This window comes from Platichthys flesus, chromosome 13 (genome assembly GCF_949316205.1).
Source record: "Platichthys flesus chromosome 13, fPlaFle2.1, whole genome shotgun sequence".
NCBI classification, from domain to species: Eukaryota; Metazoa; Chordata; class Actinopteri; order Pleuronectiformes; family Pleuronectidae; genus Platichthys; species Platichthys flesus.
The window spans coordinates 6572211-6594472 of record NC_084957.1 but is presented as its reverse complement, the minus strand read 5'-3'; the positions used below and the strand labels follow the sequence as shown (position 1 = coordinate 6594472).

Below are 22262 nucleotides of genomic sequence, written 5' to 3'. Positions count from 1 at the left end.
TTTAGTGGCTTTTAATGACAGCACTGGCTCAACAGAGAAGGAGCAACAAACACAACGGATTAATTCCAAACTGGGAATGTGGCACAATAACTTTTAACATGTACAATAATTTCTTAGAAAAGACGTCCATCAGGAAAGAGGCATTACATTATCCTGGCACTTATACAATTTACCAGTTACTTTGACCTCTACACTTTAAACATCTTCCATGATGCAAATACATTTCAGCAATGACATATGTGAACCTAAACACGCCTACAAGCTTTGGATGGCTACTGCACAATCTCTCCAACACAACACAAACACACCACGGCTGACGCAATTCGATGCGGGATGATTATCTTGTCTCTTGTCCTCACCTGAGTCACAGTGCCAGTTCCCACTGATACATCGGCCATTGGAACAGCTGAACTGGGTCAGGGGCTCACAGGTGGGGAAAGCTGAAAAAGACAAACGTCAACAAGTCCAATGAAGAGAAGAAACATTTACACATCTTGATGTTTTGAGGGAAGTTAAGTAGACGGCAGCTTGCTTCACTGGGAACTGGCAAAAGTCCACGTGCTAAAACACTGTGCCAACATGAATTATGATGCATTATGATGTGAGTCAGTTTAATACCGTGGAGAAAAGTCAAACGGTATAAAAAGGTGGGAATCATCCAACAAAGAACCGCGACCCAAAGTCCACATGTTAGTTGAGTCTGATGGTTTAATGTAGAGTCTAATCATTGTGGCTAACTGAGTCTGACACCAGGAGCTGAGTCCACATCGGGCATTCAAGGCAGAGAGAGAGAGGGACATAAATGATGCATCAGTAGATTCTTATCACTCAGGTAATGTGAAAGCTGTAATTAACTAACTGACCTGACATTTCACAGTAACTCGTGCAATGAAGACCAGAGTGTAGCGTCTCCATTGACGTTTCAGAAAGCAGGGCTTTCAAGGGCCAATCGAATATATCATTTAAAGAAAGAAAAAAAAAAATTGCAACTTGGAAAAATGTAAAGACTATGAATGATCCACGTGTCCTATAAACCATTACCTTGGATGTAACCTTGCTGTGAGGATTTTCAACCCTTCAGACTCTTACACTCTTCTCTAAAAACCACTGTATGTTAGATAGGGTGTTATTCACAGAACCATCCAATCATAGCCAACAGGATTTGTACTGTTTTTGTAAACATTTCCATGGTAACATTGCTAATAACATGTTTATCAACAAGGCACGGGACCCCCACCCGACTCTGACTTTTATTCCACCCCCACACCTCAAGGATGTGTTCAATTAACACATAATATTATATTATATTATACTGCATTACATTGCATATTGCAATCTGACACTGTTCACTGTCTTGCATTTCACTTTTTACTTCACTTGTATATATTTTATCTAATATATATATTTTATTTAGATATGTTTAGGTCTAAATCAATTTTACTTTGTATAAATATTAGAAAAAGGGAGTAAATAAAAAGTAAATAGTGAGTAAATATATATTGTTTAGTTTTATTGCTTTTCTTATGTGTGTTGTATTTATTGTGTTTTTATGTTTTTATGTTTCTTTGTTCATTGTATGCACCAATAACCAGAGCAAATTCCTTGTAGGTGTAAACCTACTTGGCAATAAATACTTTCTGATTCTGAATTATGTTGAAACTTATGGTTTCTACAGGAGCTCATAACCTTGTTTAACAATCGCTTAGTTTGTGGTAGGTCGACATTTTAGGGTTGCAATCTTTTGGCTGATGAATAAAATCTCTAATGCGAAAGTGTAACTTCCTGTGTTACTCTGGGCTCCATTGCTCTGCCTTGCAATATCTGGAATAGTTTTCCTCACCCTCTGTCTCAAAACAGACCAATTTGTGTTGATCAATCCAAAATATATGTCCACCATACTTGTGGTGGGTAAAAGCTAATTACTAGTCATTTAACATCTGATCTGACGTGCACCACTGCCTTTAATGAGACCAAACTGATCGACGTTGAAACATCAGTACATGTTTCGAATGTTGCACCGATCGTCCAGCGTTTTCCAGACTTGATGACATGACAGTCAGGATCAACATTTGTATTCCCACCAGATACCAGCCTTGTTTCCGACTCCGAGATACGGTATACATACATATTACTTTTTCAGATATCCTTATCGGATGCCTGGAGCTTTATTGACGTCGGTGTGAAATGTTGACTTTTGAATTGATTTGCTGGCATGTGCTGCCGGTGCCCTGGAATTCCTCCGGCTCTGTCGAGGAGACACCGTGTCTCTATCAGACAAGTGTCTTCTACATTCCCCCTCAAATTCGTTCGGTCTTCCTGACGGCGCATGACGGGCTGGAATTTAACATTCATTCAAAATGAAGCACGCACATCCATAAATAATGAAGGTTTCAAGTAAACACTGAGCTTGGCTAAAAATGTAACACCGGCTTCCATAAATAATGTCTTCTGCAAGTGAACAGAGAGCCCGATATGAGACAGTGTGTGACAACTACTAAACTACTGACAAACAAAATCCAAATTAGCATCAATCTCTATGGGGCCACCACTGAGCTTCAGGTGTTCCAAAACCCACAGTAGCTCCAGTGAAGCTAAGTGAGCTGCCAGCGCTGCACAGCTGAGTGCCTATAGAGAAGTGATGCCTGAGGACGCGCAGACAACAGTATGGGAGAGAATATGTTTTGCTGCACAGCTTGATTGTGACTGAATGAAGCCGAGCATGAACTTTAATTACTGCTTACACCCTGGCTGTTTGTGACTGTGTATTGAAGCAGCTTAGGATACACAAAGGGCGGCTGGGGCGACGGAGCACACCGCCGCAGCGTTTGGCAAACATCAATCACTGTAACACGCTGATTTAATACAGCCAGTGATTAAAGGGGGATCTTTAAACCTTTACGCGCATCGTTTAAATGTGCGCCGGGTTTTCATCCAGTTTAACTTTCCCTTTCCTGAAGAAAATATGTTTCAGCCTCAAATGCTCTTTTTTCCCTTAACTATAGAGAAAAGGTTCACTTCTACTTCAAAGAACTTCCTGAAGCTCAGGCCACCATGTTGTCGCACCATGTATTTTTCTCATTCATGGTTTCGAGATTAAACCAAAAACAGACTTTTACAAACTGGAGCTACAGATACAGATTGTAGAATACCACTGAGACGGCACTTAAAAAATTAAAAACAGTAACTGTTGCATACAAAAGTATGCAGTTAACCCTCGCTCTAAGCTGATGCCTTCAGTGGGGGCTTGTCTAGTTCCTGGACCAAAGAAACGCAACATCAATAATTCTAGTCTTAAAACTCTCTCGATTGAACAAAGTGGTGGATTTGAAAGAGGCTTGCAAAAATATGGGAATAAGGAATATAAGGAATAAGAAATGATAAGCAGGTGTGAGTAGAATTATTTTCAAAGTATCTGCTACAACCAACATGGATGTTTCTTTTTTTTTTTTCGAAAAGAAAATGTATAAAAGTTGCCTAATCCTTAGCAAATACGATTTAAAAATAAAACTTTCTCAATACCTCGGGGGAAGATAGCGCAGAGCAGCACAACAAGCCCCAGCCACACAGGCTCTATGAGGCCGGGCATCTATCAGCATTACTCCAGCAGTCAGATGGACTTTATCACAACCAGCTCAGTTGACTGGTTTTCACTGCACGTCCCAGGAGTTTGTTCTGAACCTAGAAGATCTGCCTTTTCTTTTAGTGCACATGACTTGTGGAACGAAATAAAGCAAACCCTTAAATTAAGAACACTTCTGTCCTTAAATGTTCCCTGCTGCAATTGGCTCATGCAAATTTATTTTGAATATAAGATGTTTGGGCTCATATATTTGTATTTCTTTGAGCATTTTGAGGTTGAAAAGTCTAGTTTTTACTTATTTTTCTATTAAATCTTGATTCTTCTAACTGTTCTAACCCAAATGTTTCTTGAATTACTCAATTCAGGTAAACTGTGAAATTGTTTATGTGCAACAACATAGGGGTTGTTGTTGTTATTGTTGTTGTTCAATTTAACCCATTAACATTTTAAACGAGAGTATGAAAAAAGGTATTTAAATAAGCCTGCACACTGGGAGAGTGCTGCTATGCTAATGTCACCAAGCTACCAATGATGCTTAAATGCAGATGTTGAGCCAGTTTACTGTGAAACACTGGATGTTTTCATCATCTTTGTTTCTAGTCCTGCCTTATTAAAACTTGCCTAATATACAATGGCTTACCTGAACCACAAATACCAGTCCAGGTGGACACCTTGATCAGCTATATGAAATAGAAGTTAATAGGCCCAATTATTTTCAATAGGCACATTCGATTTTTCATTAGATCTTTCTCTGTGGTCTGCTTTTAAGGGTGTTATGTGAGAAAAATAAAGCACTCATCAAATTATAGGAAATTATCCAATACGAGGGGTTTAAAGAATACTTTTCCTGTCTGTGCATTAGAGGTGAAACCCGAAGTCTCCCTTTTTAAGAGTGAGCTGCTAAAATGTTTGTCAACGTGTCAACAGAGAATGTATTTCTAATTTGTGGACGGTTTGCTCTTCGGTGCGTAATTACAGAAAAGATCTTTCATCATATTTTTTGTAGTTTGCGTTAGAAACGCTCAACGAGTCAGTACCAAGGCGAGCAGAGAGGAACTTAATCCCAAAAGAAACGATGGTGCCTGAACACTTCTGGTTTTAAAAACAAGATAATTATAACATCTGTCCTCTGTGTTACTGGAAACCAGTGACATGACGCTCGTGCTGGTTTTCTCTTGGTTTGGGTTGAGATTCCAGCAAGAGCATTGTGAACAAACTGCAGCTGATCAGTTTTATAAGCGTGTTAAAAAAATCTTACTGATGGTAGCTGTAAATCTAAAAGATTAGATATACCTGTTATGAATATTATTATTGTTGAAAGAACAAACAGCCATTGCCTTAAATGCTCTTATCGTTAATTGATTCATTCACCAAGCTGACCTGTTTCATCCAAACAGAGCAAAACAAATGGTGACACATGTGCCACCTGGAAAAGAGCCACGTGTGACTCACTGCATGATGTCTCGTCTGACATGTCCCCGCAGTCATCCTCCCGGTCGCAGCTCCAGGCCTGAGGTATACATCGTCTGTTCTGGCAGGAGAACTGGTCGGCCTGACAGGACTGGGCTGTGGAAGACACAAGGTGCCGCTTAAGTCAATCACATGTGCATAAGTCAATGCAGAGATGTGCACAGCAACCCTAACCCTCACTAAAACACCAGGGAGTTCGGTATCTGCCTGGTGTGAACTCATTATCACTCAATCACACGGTAAAGCACAGAAGGTCTTAAGGCCACCGGAAATCTACAGCTGCTGTCAGTCGACTGCTGCTCGGTCACATACAAAACACAAGAACACGTGTCTCTCTGATGTGGGCTGTGCATGTCAATCTGCTGACAAGAGAACATACATCATCCTGTAATGCTCACTGACTGATCACTTAAGGATAAAACAAAGCTCCTGAGACGCATCAACGAGGAGACGGGAAGTGATGTGATATATTGTCCTCTGGGGTTCGACAACACTCGATGCTCTCACAATGCTCTCGAGCTCTGAGATTGATTGAACTGAACTGGAAGGTGAAACGACTGCTTAGGCAACGTGGCAGAGCCCCGGTCAAGACCTGGATGAATCAAGTATCACCTGAAGAGGTTTTAAAGTGTTTTCACGCCCTTTAATGTTTTCAATGAATCATGTAAAAACATTTGAAGTTGCCTTACAGCGTAGAAGACAGACATTTTTTTCTATCTTAAATTATTTCTGTCAACAGCACCTTGTTGAAAGTTTGCTTTAAAAGACAAATATTGATAAAACCATAATATGTTGTGCTTAAATTTCTATTTTAGAAAATGAAGTGGAATGATTGATTAACATTTAGAGGCAAATGAGTTTAAACAATTTAAAAAAAATCAATCTGTCCAAAGAGAGCCGAGGTAACCAGACAATAGATTTCTCTAAAATGCTGAAATTAGGACATATTATATAGATTTAAGTGAGTGGTAGAGTTCATACCTGCGCATGTAGTGTTGGCTTCATCCTCATTATTACCACAGTCGTTTGTTCCATCACAGAGCCACCGCTTGGGAATGCAGCGATTGTTACTGCATTTGAACTGATCGATAGGACAACTGTGATTGTCTGCAACGAGATCAGACCCCCCCCAACACAATCAATCAGTTGGTTACTCTGCAGCTAAATACATTAATAAGGCCAGTAAACAACTTTAAACAAAGTTAAGACAAATCTGTCATATCTAAACTGTATTCCAATAGCAAAAGGCATCTGGAATTCTTAATCTTAAAACTTTATCAATTCTCCAGCGGATCTGACTGATCCCAGTGCTGTGGAAGACATAACACATGTTTACATAGAGTGTTTTCACAGTTTTTTGGCTCAACTAATCAAAACACAAAATTATCCATCAGCTTCTGTATATGGATAATCTTGCTCATGCTTCTCCTTTGTGGTTTGTTCTTCCAGTCTGTTCATCACTGGGACCAGAAACCAAGCTGTTTCCCCCCCCACTTTAATTACACAGTGACCATTTCGATTTATCACAGCTCACCCCTCATAAATCACAGTAAATTAACGTGAGCACATTTTGGTGTAGTTCTGAAATACTGTGACAGAGCTGTGGGCGAATGATGAATTACAACTTGTACCATCTCAGACTGTATTGGGCAGATAACTTCTGTAATCATCTTACTTCTTATCAAAGTTAGTGTGACTACAGTTTGAGATCACTGATTCAAACAAAACACTCAGTATCTGTACATACAACATATTTGTGTGTTTGCCTGCATGTATGTTTAAAAAGGTGCTCACAGCAGATGTGGGTCTCCTCGTCACTTCCATCCAGGCAGTCGTCGTCTCCGTCACACTTCCACGCGGCCCGCACGCAGCGATAGTTGTGGCACAGGAACTCATCGCTTTTACAACGCTGCGGCTCTGAAGCACCGCTGGATGTTTCTAATGGGAAACAGTGGCGAGGCAAAATCAACAGGAGACTTCCCATGAAGCATGTGTGTAAGGGAAAGTATTGGCATAGCTGTAATGGCACATAAAGCATGTTAATGATGTCTTGTGACCTTACGTGTAACAAGTCTTACAACTGGGATTTGCCTCATATTTGTGGAAAACCACTTATTTACTTGTTTATTAGCAGATTTGCATGTGGATAGGGTTAATGTTTGATATTTGTCCCACAGGACGGAGCCGGGACTGCAGCGTCGTGGGACGAGAGGAGTCTCTCTCTCCGTCTGATTCATTATGTCCTCCTACCTGCGCAGGTGACATTGTTCTTCTCCAGGACCTGGTTGTCAGCGCAGGCACACACTCTCCCTCCTGGGATGGCGAGGCAGAGGGTGCCGCAGCCCCCATAATTCACACTGCATGCGTTGTCACCTGGAGGAATGGAGCCAGGATAAGGTGTCTTGCACATTCAAAGCAACATTTTCTACCCCCCATCTCAAGTGAGTTGTTTCTCTCTATTCACCCCTCGGCTCAGTGAAGAGGAGAGGTTCATGGGGTCACTTCAAATCATGAAAACATGCATCATCTTAAATGATAGAAAAACTCATTCCCTGCATGTGAGCGACTCGCAGAGGGTGAGAACTGTGATCTATGACTATGTTTGAACTGAATTATTGGGAACACTGCGGCTGGAAGACATTTGACATTTTTATCCTTCTCAGAGGAATAATTTGTCTTGCTGGACAAAGCTGACATTCTCTAAATGCACCAAAAAAATAATACTGTCATATATATAGAGTCAAGGCATAGGACACCTTTGTCACTTTCATTTAACACTGAGCCCAAAGGCACCGCCTGAGCCAATGAGATAAAGCTTGTGGTTTTGTGAGAACCAATCAGTAATACTGGAGGACTGGAGAGCCAATTAATCTCTTCAGTGACATGAACAATGGAGACGTGTCCGGTAGAAATTCTCTGCACGGTGTGAACAAGACTGTGGCTGCAATAGCCGACCATTTGTATCAGAGTCATGTGTTTGGCCTTTATCCTGCAAATCCAGAGCTTTGAAGTTATGAAACTAACTCATGTAACGAGTATGGTGAGTATGGATTGGTAAGTTTACAAAATGTACCAAAAAATGGTACCAGCACCTCAACTGTGCAAAAACTAATATATATATATATAAAAGGACTATCGACATTAAGAACTGCTTTTCTTATTGCTACGGTGAATATGAAGTTTAAATTTAACATATTAACTGTATAAATATAAAGTTTTTTCCTGAAATTTAAAGAAAACTAAATTTACGTTTACTGGCGAATCCCCCAACCAGCTGTCTCGCTGGACTCCCGTCTCTTTCTCGGACATTTGTTGCAAGTCCTGGGGTCAGAATCCTTTCTGAGTGAAATACAGCCACACTTTCAACTCTTCATCTTTAGGTATTTTGTTGTGGTGTTCACTCAGGTTTGAGGTAGCTACTAGCTAACAGTAGGCTAACATTACATCCATCCGCATTAATGTTTACTAGACACGTGCACTGAGGTTTATGTCACCTGTAAGCAGGTGCAACTATTTCAGTACAGACCTTTGGCACCGAAATGAGGCACTGGAATCTGCACTGTGATTGGCTCTGATAGGTACCGGCCGAAAAGGAACTGGTGGTGGATTGTCACTTGGAGTCCAGTACCCAAACCAGGTGATGTGTCTGAAATACAGCACTGAACTGTGCACAATTCTGTCTCTCTATACTGAGAGTCATGGCATCAGGCTTCCCTGATTGTGCCGATTACAGAACAACAAAAGTAATGTCTGCTGTGACGGCCCCATGCAGCTGTCCACCGTCAGCTGTATCCAGAGCCCCGGCTATCAGCTCTTTTCTAACAGCGTGAATCCATCATCATTTGTTAAAGAAGTAAGCACACACCTCTAAACCCCAGCCACCTTATTTGACTTCATAGAGTGGAACCCCAGCTGTTTTCAGTCGGTATCAGGGCTGATCAATGTGCTGCCGTTCACCATGGAAATCTGACACCATATGGCATAGCCTCTATGTAATTCTCTGGTGTATATTTATCATATAAAGTGGCATATATACAGATGGATACAGATGTCTCTGTATAAAGCACAGAGTTGGTCTATTTTCGGAGCATGGCAACTACTCTCTCTCTTAGGGAAGTCACGGTTCGGCGGGTAGTAAATGAAGAGACAGCGGCCAACCTTGCTGACTCTGTGCGTCGTAGACACGCAGGCCGAACAGCGGCGGCCTCTCGCTCCGCAGCAGAGTGACATCACTGGAGGTCAGGTCAAGCTGGAAGACCGAGGCGTTCATGTACTCCGTCCAGAAGATGAAATTACGATAATGGGAGATTCCGAACGGATGGTTCAGCTCTTTCCCGTTGTACACCACCTGCGGCATGAAGCAAACATGCAGTGTAATCAACAGATTAGGGGAGTTACAGAAAAGCAACAGAAAAATCAATCACCTCAAACAGGGTTCTCGCTGTTTGAGTATGGGCTTAGAAATTATTTGATCACAGTATATGATGAATGTGATTCAATTTCTTTGCGGAAATTTATTCACGCAGTGCTGTCTGCTTATAATAATGTTTGCTAGAATCTTGGCATTGATTAAATACCATTTGCAAAGAATTAATTAGCTTAATATTCCAGCACGGCTACAGTTGACAAGAGAGGTAGTGGATGATGGGCTGATTTGTTTTGCAGTTCATGTGGGAAGAGGAGCAGTTTTTGATCATTTCACATTTTTGAAAACAAAATCAATGTATTACTTGTTAAAATGTAAAAAAAAAAAAAAAAGGTTTGAAACTTGAAAGGTGAACAACAGAGGAATAATACATATTCTGTGATGGCTTCTTATCTCTTTTTCAAACTTTTAAAACAGCCCTTACTTTGTTAAAACTCCCTGCCCCCACGAAACACATGGTGCTGAGAGACGACTACACACAGACAGCAGAAGGACACTAAGCTGCCGGCAAACTCTCCACTAACCACTTCTGCTACTGCAAAATCACATATAAACTTTTACTTATGCTCCACGCACACGCTGGGATTAAATATAATGAAGATATGGATAATGCAGGTTTGTCCTTTGACATGAGTCATAGTGAGTTGGTAGGTTTAACACACGTAAGCCTATAATGATAAACACTTAGGTTAGCATGTGTAGCCTATAGGCTATAAATCCAGATGTGTGTTCCTGGAATGACAGCTGTGGAAATCACTGTGGTCCAATAAGACACTGACGGGGTGAGAGTGAGTGACCTGCTGAGTCACACAATCTATAAAAATAAAGATACAGTGGTATGTCTCGGTGATGTTTCAGGTGAACACACCTCTGCACTGCTGCTGGTGGTTTATCAGTGCCGGTGTTAACGAGGGTCTGTTCTCAGGCTACATTCATATTACTACTCTACTAATCCATACCAACAAGCATGAAAAGCAATATCATGTGACCTCTCACGTGCACTTGGCATATGCATAGAGGTGTGTACAGAATTAGCAAGCAGTTGAAATGTTGTAAAATGCAGGATATAACCGGGAAACATCTTGTTATTGATTATCCATGTTGCGTTTTAACCTGGTGGCCGAGGCTGTTTTTTGTTTTACTTCCGGAAGGGGTCATCTGATAGGGGGCTAAGGACATTGTGACCAAATGACCCAACTATGTCATCGTTTCCAAACATCCATTTCCCTCCAGACTCAAACTCATTCAGATTAAACCTGGGCCAGTAGCATTTCCATCTTGACCATTTCAGCGACTCTAAAACTCTCAAGCTGAGGTGTTTTCAGATGTTTAAGACGTGGATATAATTTCAATGTATAAATAAATCAGTAATTACTATATACATAGTTAACAGAGCAACAATACAATGAAGTGGGGACACATGAATGTAGATTAAAGTATAATTGCTCAAACTTCTTCATACTCTTCTACAATAAACTTTGTCTGATCAAACATTACTTAAAATAGAACTTTACAATAAAAACGGTAAGAATGAGAATCTGCAGAAAAAAGCTGGAAAAATGATTAAGATAATAATTAGAATTTGTTGTCAAGAGGACCACTAAGGTGGATATATAATAATTCCATATTGTTTATAAAGTGCTGCTTATTCCGTTGGGATCTTGAACTCTATTAAACTTTAACAAGCTGACTAATGTTCAACTTGAATAAAATAACAGCAAACATAATTCCTGCAAATGAGTTCCCCCACACTGCGGTAAATCTCACCATTCTCCCGGTTCCGTTGAGGTGAATCTTCTCGATGTGATCATAGTAGGCGTCGCACCAGTACATGGTGCTGCTGCCGTGGTCCAGCGTCAGGCCGTTGGGCCACAGCATGTTGGAGGTGACGAAGATGCGGCGATTGGATCCGTCCATCCAGGCTGTCTCTATCCGCCCTATGCTGTCATTGACCTCGTCCTCTTCCCAGTCCGTCCAGTACATCCAGCTGCCGTGCGGAGGGAGATGCAAACAGACGAACACAACAATTATCGCACCAATAAACTCGTATAATGAGGCGTAGCTTCAGTTCAGAGGGGAGCTATTTGTCATGCAGCAGCACTCGTCCACCATAACCTCCAGACCGTCACAATTACAATAACTCATGTTCAAACTAAGAAGGTTCAGAGCTGATCTGTCTGCTCCTTATTCATCTCTTCATTTGCTGTTTGAAGTCCAGTGGTTGTCCGTGTCACTCATTTGTCCCCACCGGCATCCTCCTGCTCTGATTCCTTATCAGTCAACACACATGTAACAACACATTTCTGCAGACCAAATTATCAAATTCATTGCTTGCTTTGTTCTGTACATCCCTGGAAAAACATGAGTGTGGTCCCATCCAGGTTCTTTCCCAGTGCTCCTTTTTCCAACCTGCATTTCTAAGTACAAAATGTTTTACATCATGACAAGAGTTTTGCAGCTTGAAGTGGAAATCAACTGGGATCCAGATGTGCCTGGTATCACCAAATGTTTTAAATCAATCTCTTTTTTTAGTTTTTCCAGTTTACTTCCAAGCAGATTTTACCCCTAAACCCTCCACCTCCTCCTAACCCAAACCAACACTGTGTTAAGTGTTTTAAATGCGCACAACACAGGGAATGTCCTAGAAGTGCAGCGCTACCTAGACACAATCCCATGAGATAATGTTGAAGTTCCATATTCCTCACCAAAAAAACAACTTTTCAGTATTTTCAGTGTATACGGAGTCTGCATCCCTCAGCGGGCCGCTGGTATTCAAAACATGACTCGGGCGCACAATTTGACGTGATCTGTTCTCTGGTAAGCATGCTCCGGGGATTTGCTCCGTTTGAGTGTTGTGGACTGAACCATGGCCCCCTGTCCCTCATCAATGACAGAGGACTGGCCCTGGGAAGATGTGATGGAATGGGATATGGAGGTGAACGGAGACTTGTTCCGAGTCTTCTTTACAACCTCATGAATCATTCAGTGGGGTGCCACACTCACATGCACTCACACATGTCTACATGCACAGAGGCATAGACACACACCAGATGGGCTGATAGGCACAATGCAGTTAGCTGGGTCATAGAAAGAAAATGTCAATATTAATTTATTCTGAATACCAAATACAGTAATATAACATAATCCCTGTGCCATAATTATATTTAGAGCTGCAATGTAAATTAAGAGATTATAACTTACACTGTTAACGTGAATACATTTTCCAAATAACATGCACTAAACATGCTAATAAAGTTTGAGTTGAGAGTGTAAGCCATTTAATCGTACAGGAATAGTTTATTTTATTTTTCATTTATATCACTAGTAAATCTGAGTTAGTATGTTAATATGATATTGTCCGTAAATACAAGTTTCTATTCATATTTTGTCGATTAAATTGTTTAGGTAGTTTTCAAGGTAGAATTTGGTAAGACAGGTAACAGCTTCTCGAAAGTAAATAGTTTTCTTTTTGTTTCTCGCTCTTGAGATATAGAAAATGTGAATATTTTGGGGTTTTAGACAAAACAAGACAAGTAACGACATCACCTTGGTACATATTTCAAAAATGTCGGCCAAATCAATAACAAATTGAAATATAAAAAATAGCATCTGTTATATAAGAATACTATTGTCCTTAATATTAACATTTATTTCAGTCTGTTGAACCTGATTTAACTGAACTGATTAAATTTGGATTGAAGCTGTTTGTCTGTGCAGCCAAAGACAATTTTCCACATTGTGAACAATAAAGTTGAACCTAAACTAAAAATGCTCTGATGTTGCTACCAAGCTGTTTACGTGAGTAAGTCATAACAGTCACAAAGACCGGAGATCATCCAGAGATGAGCAGAGCTGAGTTAAGCATCGCTCCTGTCAAATGCGATTTGTGAGAGGATTTATGTTTTATGTGAATATATGTATGAGGCTCCTAATGCAGTGAGATAGAGGGGTCGGACACAGTTAAGTTGACACTAGTAGTCCTTATCGTGTCAACACAGACTGAAGGAAGCAAACAGAGCAGAAAATTAGGCCACAAGAATGCATTCAAGAAATCTGCAGGAGTCATGCATCCATTTCACCTGAAGTCACCAGATAGAGATCAGCGGAGTGTCGGGTTCAGGCTGAACGCTCCCTCAGAAGCCCACAAGTGGCTTTTCTAATGATTTGTAGGATTCAGGAAGGGAGTCCAAACAGAGGCCCGGCCCGCTATGTCTCTATTATATTATTCAAAATCACTGTGTCACATCAGCGCCAACGAATGTCAATTTCCTTCAATATCCAGTCTGCACCTTTGTGACTGGTGTGTGACTTCAATATGAACAGTCGAATGAGTGCCGTGATTAGGACGGAGAAAAGGACACAACACTAGAAAGATGACAAACAGCAGAGGCAGTTGTCATTTAGGAATCGAAGATATACAGATGCTGCAGACGAGTGGAAAGAAAATAAATCAAAACTAACTTGGCATGGTGTATGTGCCGTCAGTACAGCAGGGGAACAGCAGAGTATAGAAAAATGTTCAGAACAACCCCCCTGAGGCTTGAAAACTAATCTCTGACTGCGATGGATTTGGTGTGTGTTAATACTATTTAAGCCCCAAAGAGTTAATCCTTCAGATCCTTAAAGACACTCAATGAATTTTTACAGCATCTTCTCTATATGCTAATTATCATCTCGGCCGGTGGGATCCTCCGTATGTACGTTTGCATAGGAAGATGATCCGTGAGTGCTACAGAGAAACACCTATCACACAGGTGAACTGCTAAGCTCACAGCTGTGCTTTAGGTTCAGGGAACAACAGATCGCTCTCAGGTTCAGTTTAACCATGCTGGTTTACTTGGAATTACATTTAGGCCTATGCATTTTCTTTTGAAATACATTTAAATAGTAGTCACTCGCTGCATGTCTGTTAGAAATGTGTATTATTGTATAAATAGATTATAAAAGCACAGTGGTCTTTGGATCTGTTAGACGGGTTTTCACCTCCTCCATGGGTATGGGTGATGAATCCTGTGTGAGGCAGAACTAACATGGACTATATAGAGTTTGATTTAAGGATTTAGATATGATCATCATTTTTCAGCAAGTTTAACTTCTAAATTCTGAATAAAAAACTATTTTATTTAACTTCCAGGCGTCAATACTATCAAAGCTATAACTGCATAGCCTGCACAGATTAAGTCAATTGTATTCATACCTGTACTTTTACCCATAGCAATACATGCTTTCCTTCAAATAGCTGTCAAACTGTATAGTTGTTTCCATTTCCCTGACCTGTTTAGAGGGTCAACCACGATAGCCCGTGGGTGCGACATATTCCCTTCCAACAGAGTCTTTCTGGTCTGAGAGGCTCTCTCCAGTCTGGCAACGCTGATCGTCTTCCTGTAGCCGTCGTTGGTCCAGTACAGATTGTTCCCGATCCAGTCCACGGAGATTCCCTCAACGTTGTCCAGATCTACGACAGAACCATCAGCACAGAATTATTATCTGAATCACCACAAACAATGGTATCTCATTTTTAGAAAACATTTATTTGCAGTACCATGACTTAGTTTCTTTTAACAAAGGGAATATCAGTATTTAATTATCATCACCTGATTCTATTCACTCCATTTAACATTGAGTTATATGGATGGTTGCAAAAATAAAACAGAAATCAAATTTGGCAACAGAAATGGCTTTTGTCAGATAAGTATAACAAATTAATTATATAGTATTAAATAGATTAAGAGTGCAACAATTTAATTTAACCTTACACTACAGGCTCAGTATTCTAAGACATCGCAGTAAGCATAACTTATTTAAGGGTATCACTGCTGTTATTATAAAACAGCATTTAAACCCACCATCTTTGAGAATCGTCTCTCTACCGCTTCCATCTATTTTTTGCCGCCCAATCAGGAAACTGGTTGTGTCAGCAAAGTAGACGTGTCCCAGTTCTGCGTGGTAGTCGATGGCTCGAGGGTTGACCAGGTCCTGGATTGGCACCATGTGCTCATCGCTGGACTTGATGTTCATGTCCAGGCCGCGGATCACCCCGGGTCGCCCCTTGCCGTAGAACAGGAAGAGATCGCTTTTGGGCTCTACAAAGCAAGAAAGGATAATTTTTTACTGTTATTGTCAATTAATTGGTCTAATTCATCAATGCTGATCCCAGCATTAAACCCTCTTACAGGCCACATTGTTCTTAAAGGAGAGCCAGAGCCAGCACTATCCATTCACCTTAATGGAGACAGTAATCAGTGCCAGTGACTATACTCGGCCCCCTCAATCACGGTCCTGCTACATAGCTGCCGTGACAGTAAAAGAAGGAAAAGGCTTGCGCAAACACACAATGGCAACCTTGGCTGCGAACACCGCTTCTGATCTAAAATAACACGGTGTCTCGGTAGAAAGGCAAACAGAGGCCCAGAAACCTGAGGCAACTCCTCGGTGGCCCGCCAGCCGCTCAGGGGGCTGTACGTTCCCGAACCCTTTGGGATCCTCTGGAGAGCGAAGAGCAGGAATGAAGGAGGGCTTCCAGTGAGGGAAGCAGACCTCTCCTCGCTCTCAGCCCCTACCCAGGAGACTGGGATGCTGGGGGTGAGGACCACACAGGCCTCACTTCAATTTATCATTTCGTGAGGGAGAGACCAACTACCCAAGAGACAATTAAACATTGCGAGAGACCTAGATATCAAACCCCACCGTGACTGCTGCATGAAGAAGCGCTACCATTTAGCACTGAATCTCATTATGCTTTGGGAGAGAGAAAGCGCGAGCGAGAGAGAGATAGCTGGTGTCATCAGAACATCTCTGAGAGGGGAATAAATCAAATCTGTCATGCCAGGTCTCCCAGTGCTTCGTTACCCCGATCGAAACATGGTGGGCCCTCTGATTGTGTCATCCATTTGATCTTATGCTTTTATTGTCAACTACACAATGTCCAACAATTGATCAGGACAGACAACAAATCCAGACAAACTTAAAACCTCATTATGATGATAATCGATCAGGATCGCGAAAAGGGGAATGTCGCTTTCAAACGGTTTGTCTCCACCAGCGCTGATCGTTATCCCTGCGGGTCGCCGGCTGACGTATGTTTGGCACACCCACAGCTCTAATATGACACATGACCTTTATAGGTGCATGTCAAAGAGAGCACTGCTGCGTGAAGTCCTATTCAGGCATATGTCACGATTCCTATTCATGAATAACAGAAGACATGTGCACTGACAATCCTTCAGATGGCAATTTCCATGGAAGAAACAGAATCGCTTTTACAGATATGCACTAAAGTACCCAATGATGTACCTTATTTACACCCAAGGCAGAATACATGCATGCACTGACTTTTGCAGGTCTGTCCATCAGAGCCCAGGCTGTAGCCAGTTCGACAGCGGCAGGATCTGGACTTGTAGCTGCCGCTCAGAAGGCAGATATGGGAGCATCCACCCGGCTTCCCGTATGAATCTGTTTCACATGCATGACTTCTGACTGTGGAAGAAATCAAAGAGGACAGGAAATCATTATAAACCATCAAAAGCATCATCTGTCTGCACTAAAACAGACTCCAGTGTGTGAGCCACAATGTGAGGTAGATTCAAATTAACCTATATAGAAATTGTTTCTTTACCTCGTGGCTGAGTGAGTTTGTGGTAAATCCGGAGTCCTCTGGTATTCCCAAGGCTGGCAAGTGTTGTGCTATCCGCTGTGATGTTGAACCTCTGGATCTGCAGCAGCTCCACAGTGGAACTCCCTTTGGAAGGGTCAGAGTGGGTAGCATAGAGGAAGTCCTCAAACACAGCGAGTGCATAAATGTACGACACCTGGAAAATAAGAGAGAACCATTGGTGATTGTTTGCTTCATCCCTGAAGCCAAAAATAAGTAAATCCTCAAGAGGAATGCAGGCAAAAGAATAACACAAATAAATTAATGAGAGGGCTTTTATCTTGCGAGCATGAGGGGTATGGGAGAGGGGGGTGGGGCAGTCTGTAAATTTGGCTACCCACACAGGGTCAAAACCTAGAGTCCACAGGGAAGCCACTGGCCCTGACAACACAGCCTCCATGCTACATTTAGCAGCCTGACACCAAGCGACATGGCTGGATGAGCTGTAGTCACAAGAAGAAAACCCTGAGCTTTGCCGGGTGACACCTGAACATGAGGTGCACCAAGAAACATGCGTCAGAATAAATAAATAAATTACTAAACAAAAAAAGTAAAGCACAAACCACTCAACCATCTTCCCCCTATGGAATATACCTCAGCCCTCTACCTTAACACTGTAACTTTCCCGACACTAAGCTTCAAAGGATCTTTACCTCCAGCTATAGCGGTGCCACATGCTGGATTGAACACAATGACAAAATCAACCCATCAATCAGGATCAGCCGCATCAGAGGAAAGACCAGGAAAGCTGGGAGCGGCGGCAGACAAGGAGCTTAATTGAACTGAAACAATACACTTCTTCTTTTTTTATCTCAATTCTTAAGCACAAGCAGTGATCCTCCAATAAGGTGACAACTAATAGAGATGGAAATTATTTTTGCAAAGAACACCTGCCTTCCAAACAAATCATCAGAAATACACTTTTTTTTTTTCCTTTCCTCATGAATGTTGAGCATCTAGTCCAAGTAGTTTAAAAGGGTTATTTTAATGAATAGTCATATTTGTGATGAAAGGCCTCAAAGTGGTCCACTGAAGAGAAACTAGATACGCTCATTTAGAAGAAAGCCTCACATGTGCCTCTGCTCCTTCCAGTTAATAAACCAGCTATTCCCCTTTCAATAGACCTCCTCTATTAAAAGGAAGGCTGAATTATAACAGAGAATGAACACGGAAACATGCTCTCATGACGCAATCTCAAAAGTCTCTCAAATCCAGAGGGAGACAGTGCTATTAAAAGCGGCAAATTGTCACTTCAGGTTCCCATTGACATGTGTCCACAATGGCCCCTCAATATGTGGAGCCTGTTGGAGGATCTAATGCAGCTTTACAGGGGAACGTGATACTCACTTGGCTCCCATGGATCACGGTGTGCCTTTTCCCGCCGTCATAATCCACCACGTCGATGTAATCCAGGTAGGCGTCCGCCCAGTACACCAGCTTCTTCACCAGGTCCAATGCCACAGCAGTGGGCTGCTCAATTTTATAATCCACTAGCCGGGTGCGGTTGGTGCCGTCCATGTTGCAGCGCTCCAGTTTGGCCACATTCCCGTAATCGGTGAAGAAGAGCATTCTGCAGACGGAGGAGGGATCAAATGGTTATTTACATGGGGATGTGGAGCAGAGTCTCATTCCGTCCTCCTGATCCCGTATTTCTTCTACACACATAAATCACTGACATTCGCTGAAACACAACGACAGTGTAATATATTGCCTCACCTGACCTGTGAACACCGATCATCCAATCATAGCTCAGTAGCACAGCTGCATATACTCCTGCCTCCACTTCTCTGCCTATTTAGAGCAACACACCTACAATGGGTCCATTTCAAATGTGGGAAAGAATTGCTCCTCAGAAACCAAGCACCAGTTTGACTTACGAATGTGCCATAGAGCATTGATGTGGCTTTAGCAGCGTTCAAATTATTCTACTGTAGTTTTTGGCTTTAAAAACAAGTCTTCTTTTGTGACAGTCTGTTGAATAATACTGGAAACTGTGCTAGAGCAGTGGATGTGGATTACAGGTGCTGGCAATAGAAAACCTAATTTAGTATAAATGTTAAAGATACACATTCTTATCTTCATCATTTTCTTATCTTGCTTTCTTTAACTGTAAAATTGCAAAAGATTACAACTACGAGCAGACACCTTTAAAACCTTAAACCACTTTCACTGCCGTAGTAAAATAATTATTAGATTAAGGATTTTCGCAAAATTGAATTAACAAAACACTCAGCTGAAGCAGCCCGTCATTTTGCAGTGGAGATAACGGATTCATACTCTTCAAGAGGAAGAAATGTCTCTTAACTGTGTCAAAGTTTGCAATTTCGTTTTCATTTATTGTAAAAGGGACGTTTCAGCCTAAAAATCCAACCTGAACTGCAGCTGAAGGAAATCGACTGTTTTCTACCACTGCTTGGTATGAAAGAGACAGAAAGCTACAGGTAAAATAAAACATGACTTTGCAGTTTAGTCTGTTGTAACACTGTCTGCTCAATCTTCTGTTTTGCCGTGAGAATCTTTTCTGCTCTGGTCCCATGCCATCATGTTATCAGGGGGGGCTCATTTCAAAACATCTTCCATGGATCTCGTTGAGGCTGCAGTATTTCCAGATATGGCCACAGCACAATCGTAATATCAGAAAAGCCATGATTTGTATGCCACGTGGAGGTGCACCTGTTCGGGGAGCCGTGCTCCTTGCTGACGCCGACGCTTTTCCGGAGCAGCCTGATCTGCGGTTCAAAGGGCGGCCCACTCTCTCCCCTGACTTGACTCGTGCAGATTAAGTCAGCTTCCCGCTGCTCTCTGGCTGAAGCTCATTACCAGTGGAAGCTGCTGGAGCTTTGTCCTCGCAGTGCCACAGTCAGACAGCGTGGCCAGCGCCTCATGCTAATTGCACCGGTTGTGCAGACCCAGCAATTTGAAATACTTAAAGAGGCAGTGCGCTGTGTCTTTATGTCGGTTAAAGGACATTTCAGGTTTAGTGCGGTGTTGTTCGGTTCCCTGTTGCAAGAAAAAAGTTAGGCTAAATACAACACCTGTTTTCAATGAGTTACACTGGCTCCTGTGTCTTTCAAAATTGATTCTCAAGCTGTCCTTATGGTTTCTGAGGTACTAAGTGGTTTGGCTCCTCTGTGCATCACATATTGTGTATCACTTTATGTCTATTCACACACCCTGAGCTCCTCTGCAGCCTGCCTTCTAAACATCCCCCAAATTACCACAAAGAAAATGGGAAATGCTGCTTTTATTGTGCCTGCCTCCAGTGTCTATGTATCAGAGAGCAGCATTGCAGGGGAAGTTAATGAGACAAGACCCCTTGGAACGTAATTATTTTGAGTTTTTGCATCAATAAATCAATTTATAATTTTTTATTTTATAATCTGTTGGGGTTTGTTTCAGTTACAGAGCAAAATGCATTGGTTAGCATTTTGAAAATCAGGGCTAATGGTGACCAGCATTGACCACTGGTGGGAAACGTTTTTGTGACCAACATCATTTAAGGTCATAGACAAAACGTTGTGAGTTATAAGTGGACAGTCTGACATGTTGAACAACACCAGCGTCACACTGCTTCCTCCCCTGCTCCTGACAGACATGAGTCATAATTCCCATGTTCACACGATGGCCTTGTGGAAAGAATCCATCAACCCAAACACTCTAATGCAGTGTGTGAATATTCTCTCCACAATTCCACTTCTTATTTACTGAGAGGTGGTTTTTAGTGGCATATTTCATCACAGTGATTATACATTTAATTCTCTCATTCTGACAAAAGCCTCAAAGTCGTTATACAGGCTCCTGCCAATTAGTGTCCTGTGTTATAAGAGCCGCCATTTACATGTCACCAGCTCTGCGCTGAAATACTGTCTAATATCTGAGTGAGAGTCACCCCCCCGTGACCGACTCCCACATTCATCACAGCCTGTTTCTCTCATCGCCTCTTTGCCGCTGCCACACTTGTTTTGCGTCCTCTAATACGACAACTGACAAAATCAATGTGTAATGTTTTTGTCTGCTGATTTCTGATAAGCATCTGCAGTGTGAGATTCTTCTGGGACAGTGTTGTCCGAAACAAACGATACAAACAAGCTATTTGTGGCACAGTTGTCAAGTTTAGAGAGTTTGCTTGATTCTGGATTGATTCATATGAACAAGCGTCAGAGAAAAGAGTAAGAAAATACTAAAAATACTAGAGCATGCATATGGAAATGTTATTGCATGAGGCTGGGTGACTTAGTGTGACTTTGCTGATGCCCTGATTTTACCTAAAGCTCCAACATGGCAGGAACATTTACAGCTATGAGATGGATTGCGATGGAAACTAGAACAAACATTCATGGCTCCCACAGGACGAATGGTGAGGCCTTAATGTTTAATCTAAAACCAACATCAGGCACCATCAGTAATAACATAGCATTTCCTTTACTTGGAAACATCACACACAACAGTCACACAACACAATTCAGGGAGCAAACGTTTTCCAAAATGGATTTGGTAAAACAAGTAGTAGCATACACATCTATTGTATATAATCACATGGCTCACTTATTGGCATTCTGCTAAAATTAGACTAATTAATTCCAACATGAATGGATTGGACTTTCAAACCTAGACCACATCCTTCTCAGGAACAGGCATTAACTAAAAATACAACGTATTGGAGTTGTATAGATATGCGGGGAAAAAATAAAAAAAAAGAGCAAATGAACCATAAAGGAAAAATTTATTTTACTGTCAAAACCTTTTTCCTGTGTGAAACGCCGTACCTGATAGTGTGAGAGGCAGGAAGTCAAATAACAATAAAAATGGATCGGCAAACCAGAGCATATTCTATAAACACCTCCACACGCCATGCTTCTATAACACCTCCCTGATTTCTTTTGTTTTCGCTCCATTGCTCCGGGCTGACAGACCTCTCTCAGGCTCTTCTGTCTTTTTTTCTTCCAGAAACAGAAACAGAAACAGAAGCAGCCGTGTCTCTCCAATTAGAGTCGGGAGGAGGCATTGGAAAACTTATATGTAATACAATGTCAATCTAGCTGCAGCCTGCATGTTGTCCATCTCCCTTTGGGGCCAGCAGAGTATATCCATGATACCATACCTCTATACAAACAACAGAACAGGCGGTTGTATGA

The 22262-nt window shown here is 41.7% G+C and overlaps 1 protein-coding gene across 1 annotated transcript in view; it reads right to left on the bottom strand.

Moving 5' to 3' along the window:
* lrp1bb (low density lipoprotein receptor-related protein 1Bb) overlaps positions 1-22262 on the bottom strand; it is a 230197-nt gene that overhangs the window by 105041 nt on the left and 102894 nt on the right. The window contains exons 8-19 of the mRNA XM_062402272.1: positions 18475-18697; positions 17092-17284; positions 16809-16952; positions 15323-15559; positions 14751-14931; positions 11244-11463; positions 9209-9398; positions 7301-7423; positions 6845-6988; positions 6032-6157; positions 5033-5146; positions 360-440 (exon numbers count right to left, since the gene is read on the bottom strand). Coding sequence (XP_062258256.1) covers positions 360-440; positions 5033-5146; positions 6032-6157; positions 6845-6988; positions 7301-7423; positions 9209-9398; positions 11244-11463; positions 14751-14931; positions 15323-15559; positions 16809-16952; positions 17092-17284; positions 18475-18697 — 1976 coding nt within the window. The remainder of the gene's footprint in view (positions 1-359; positions 441-5032; positions 5147-6031; positions 6158-6844; positions 6989-7300; positions 7424-9208; positions 9399-11243; positions 11464-14750; positions 14932-15322; positions 15560-16808; positions 16953-17091; positions 17285-18474; positions 18698-22262) is intronic.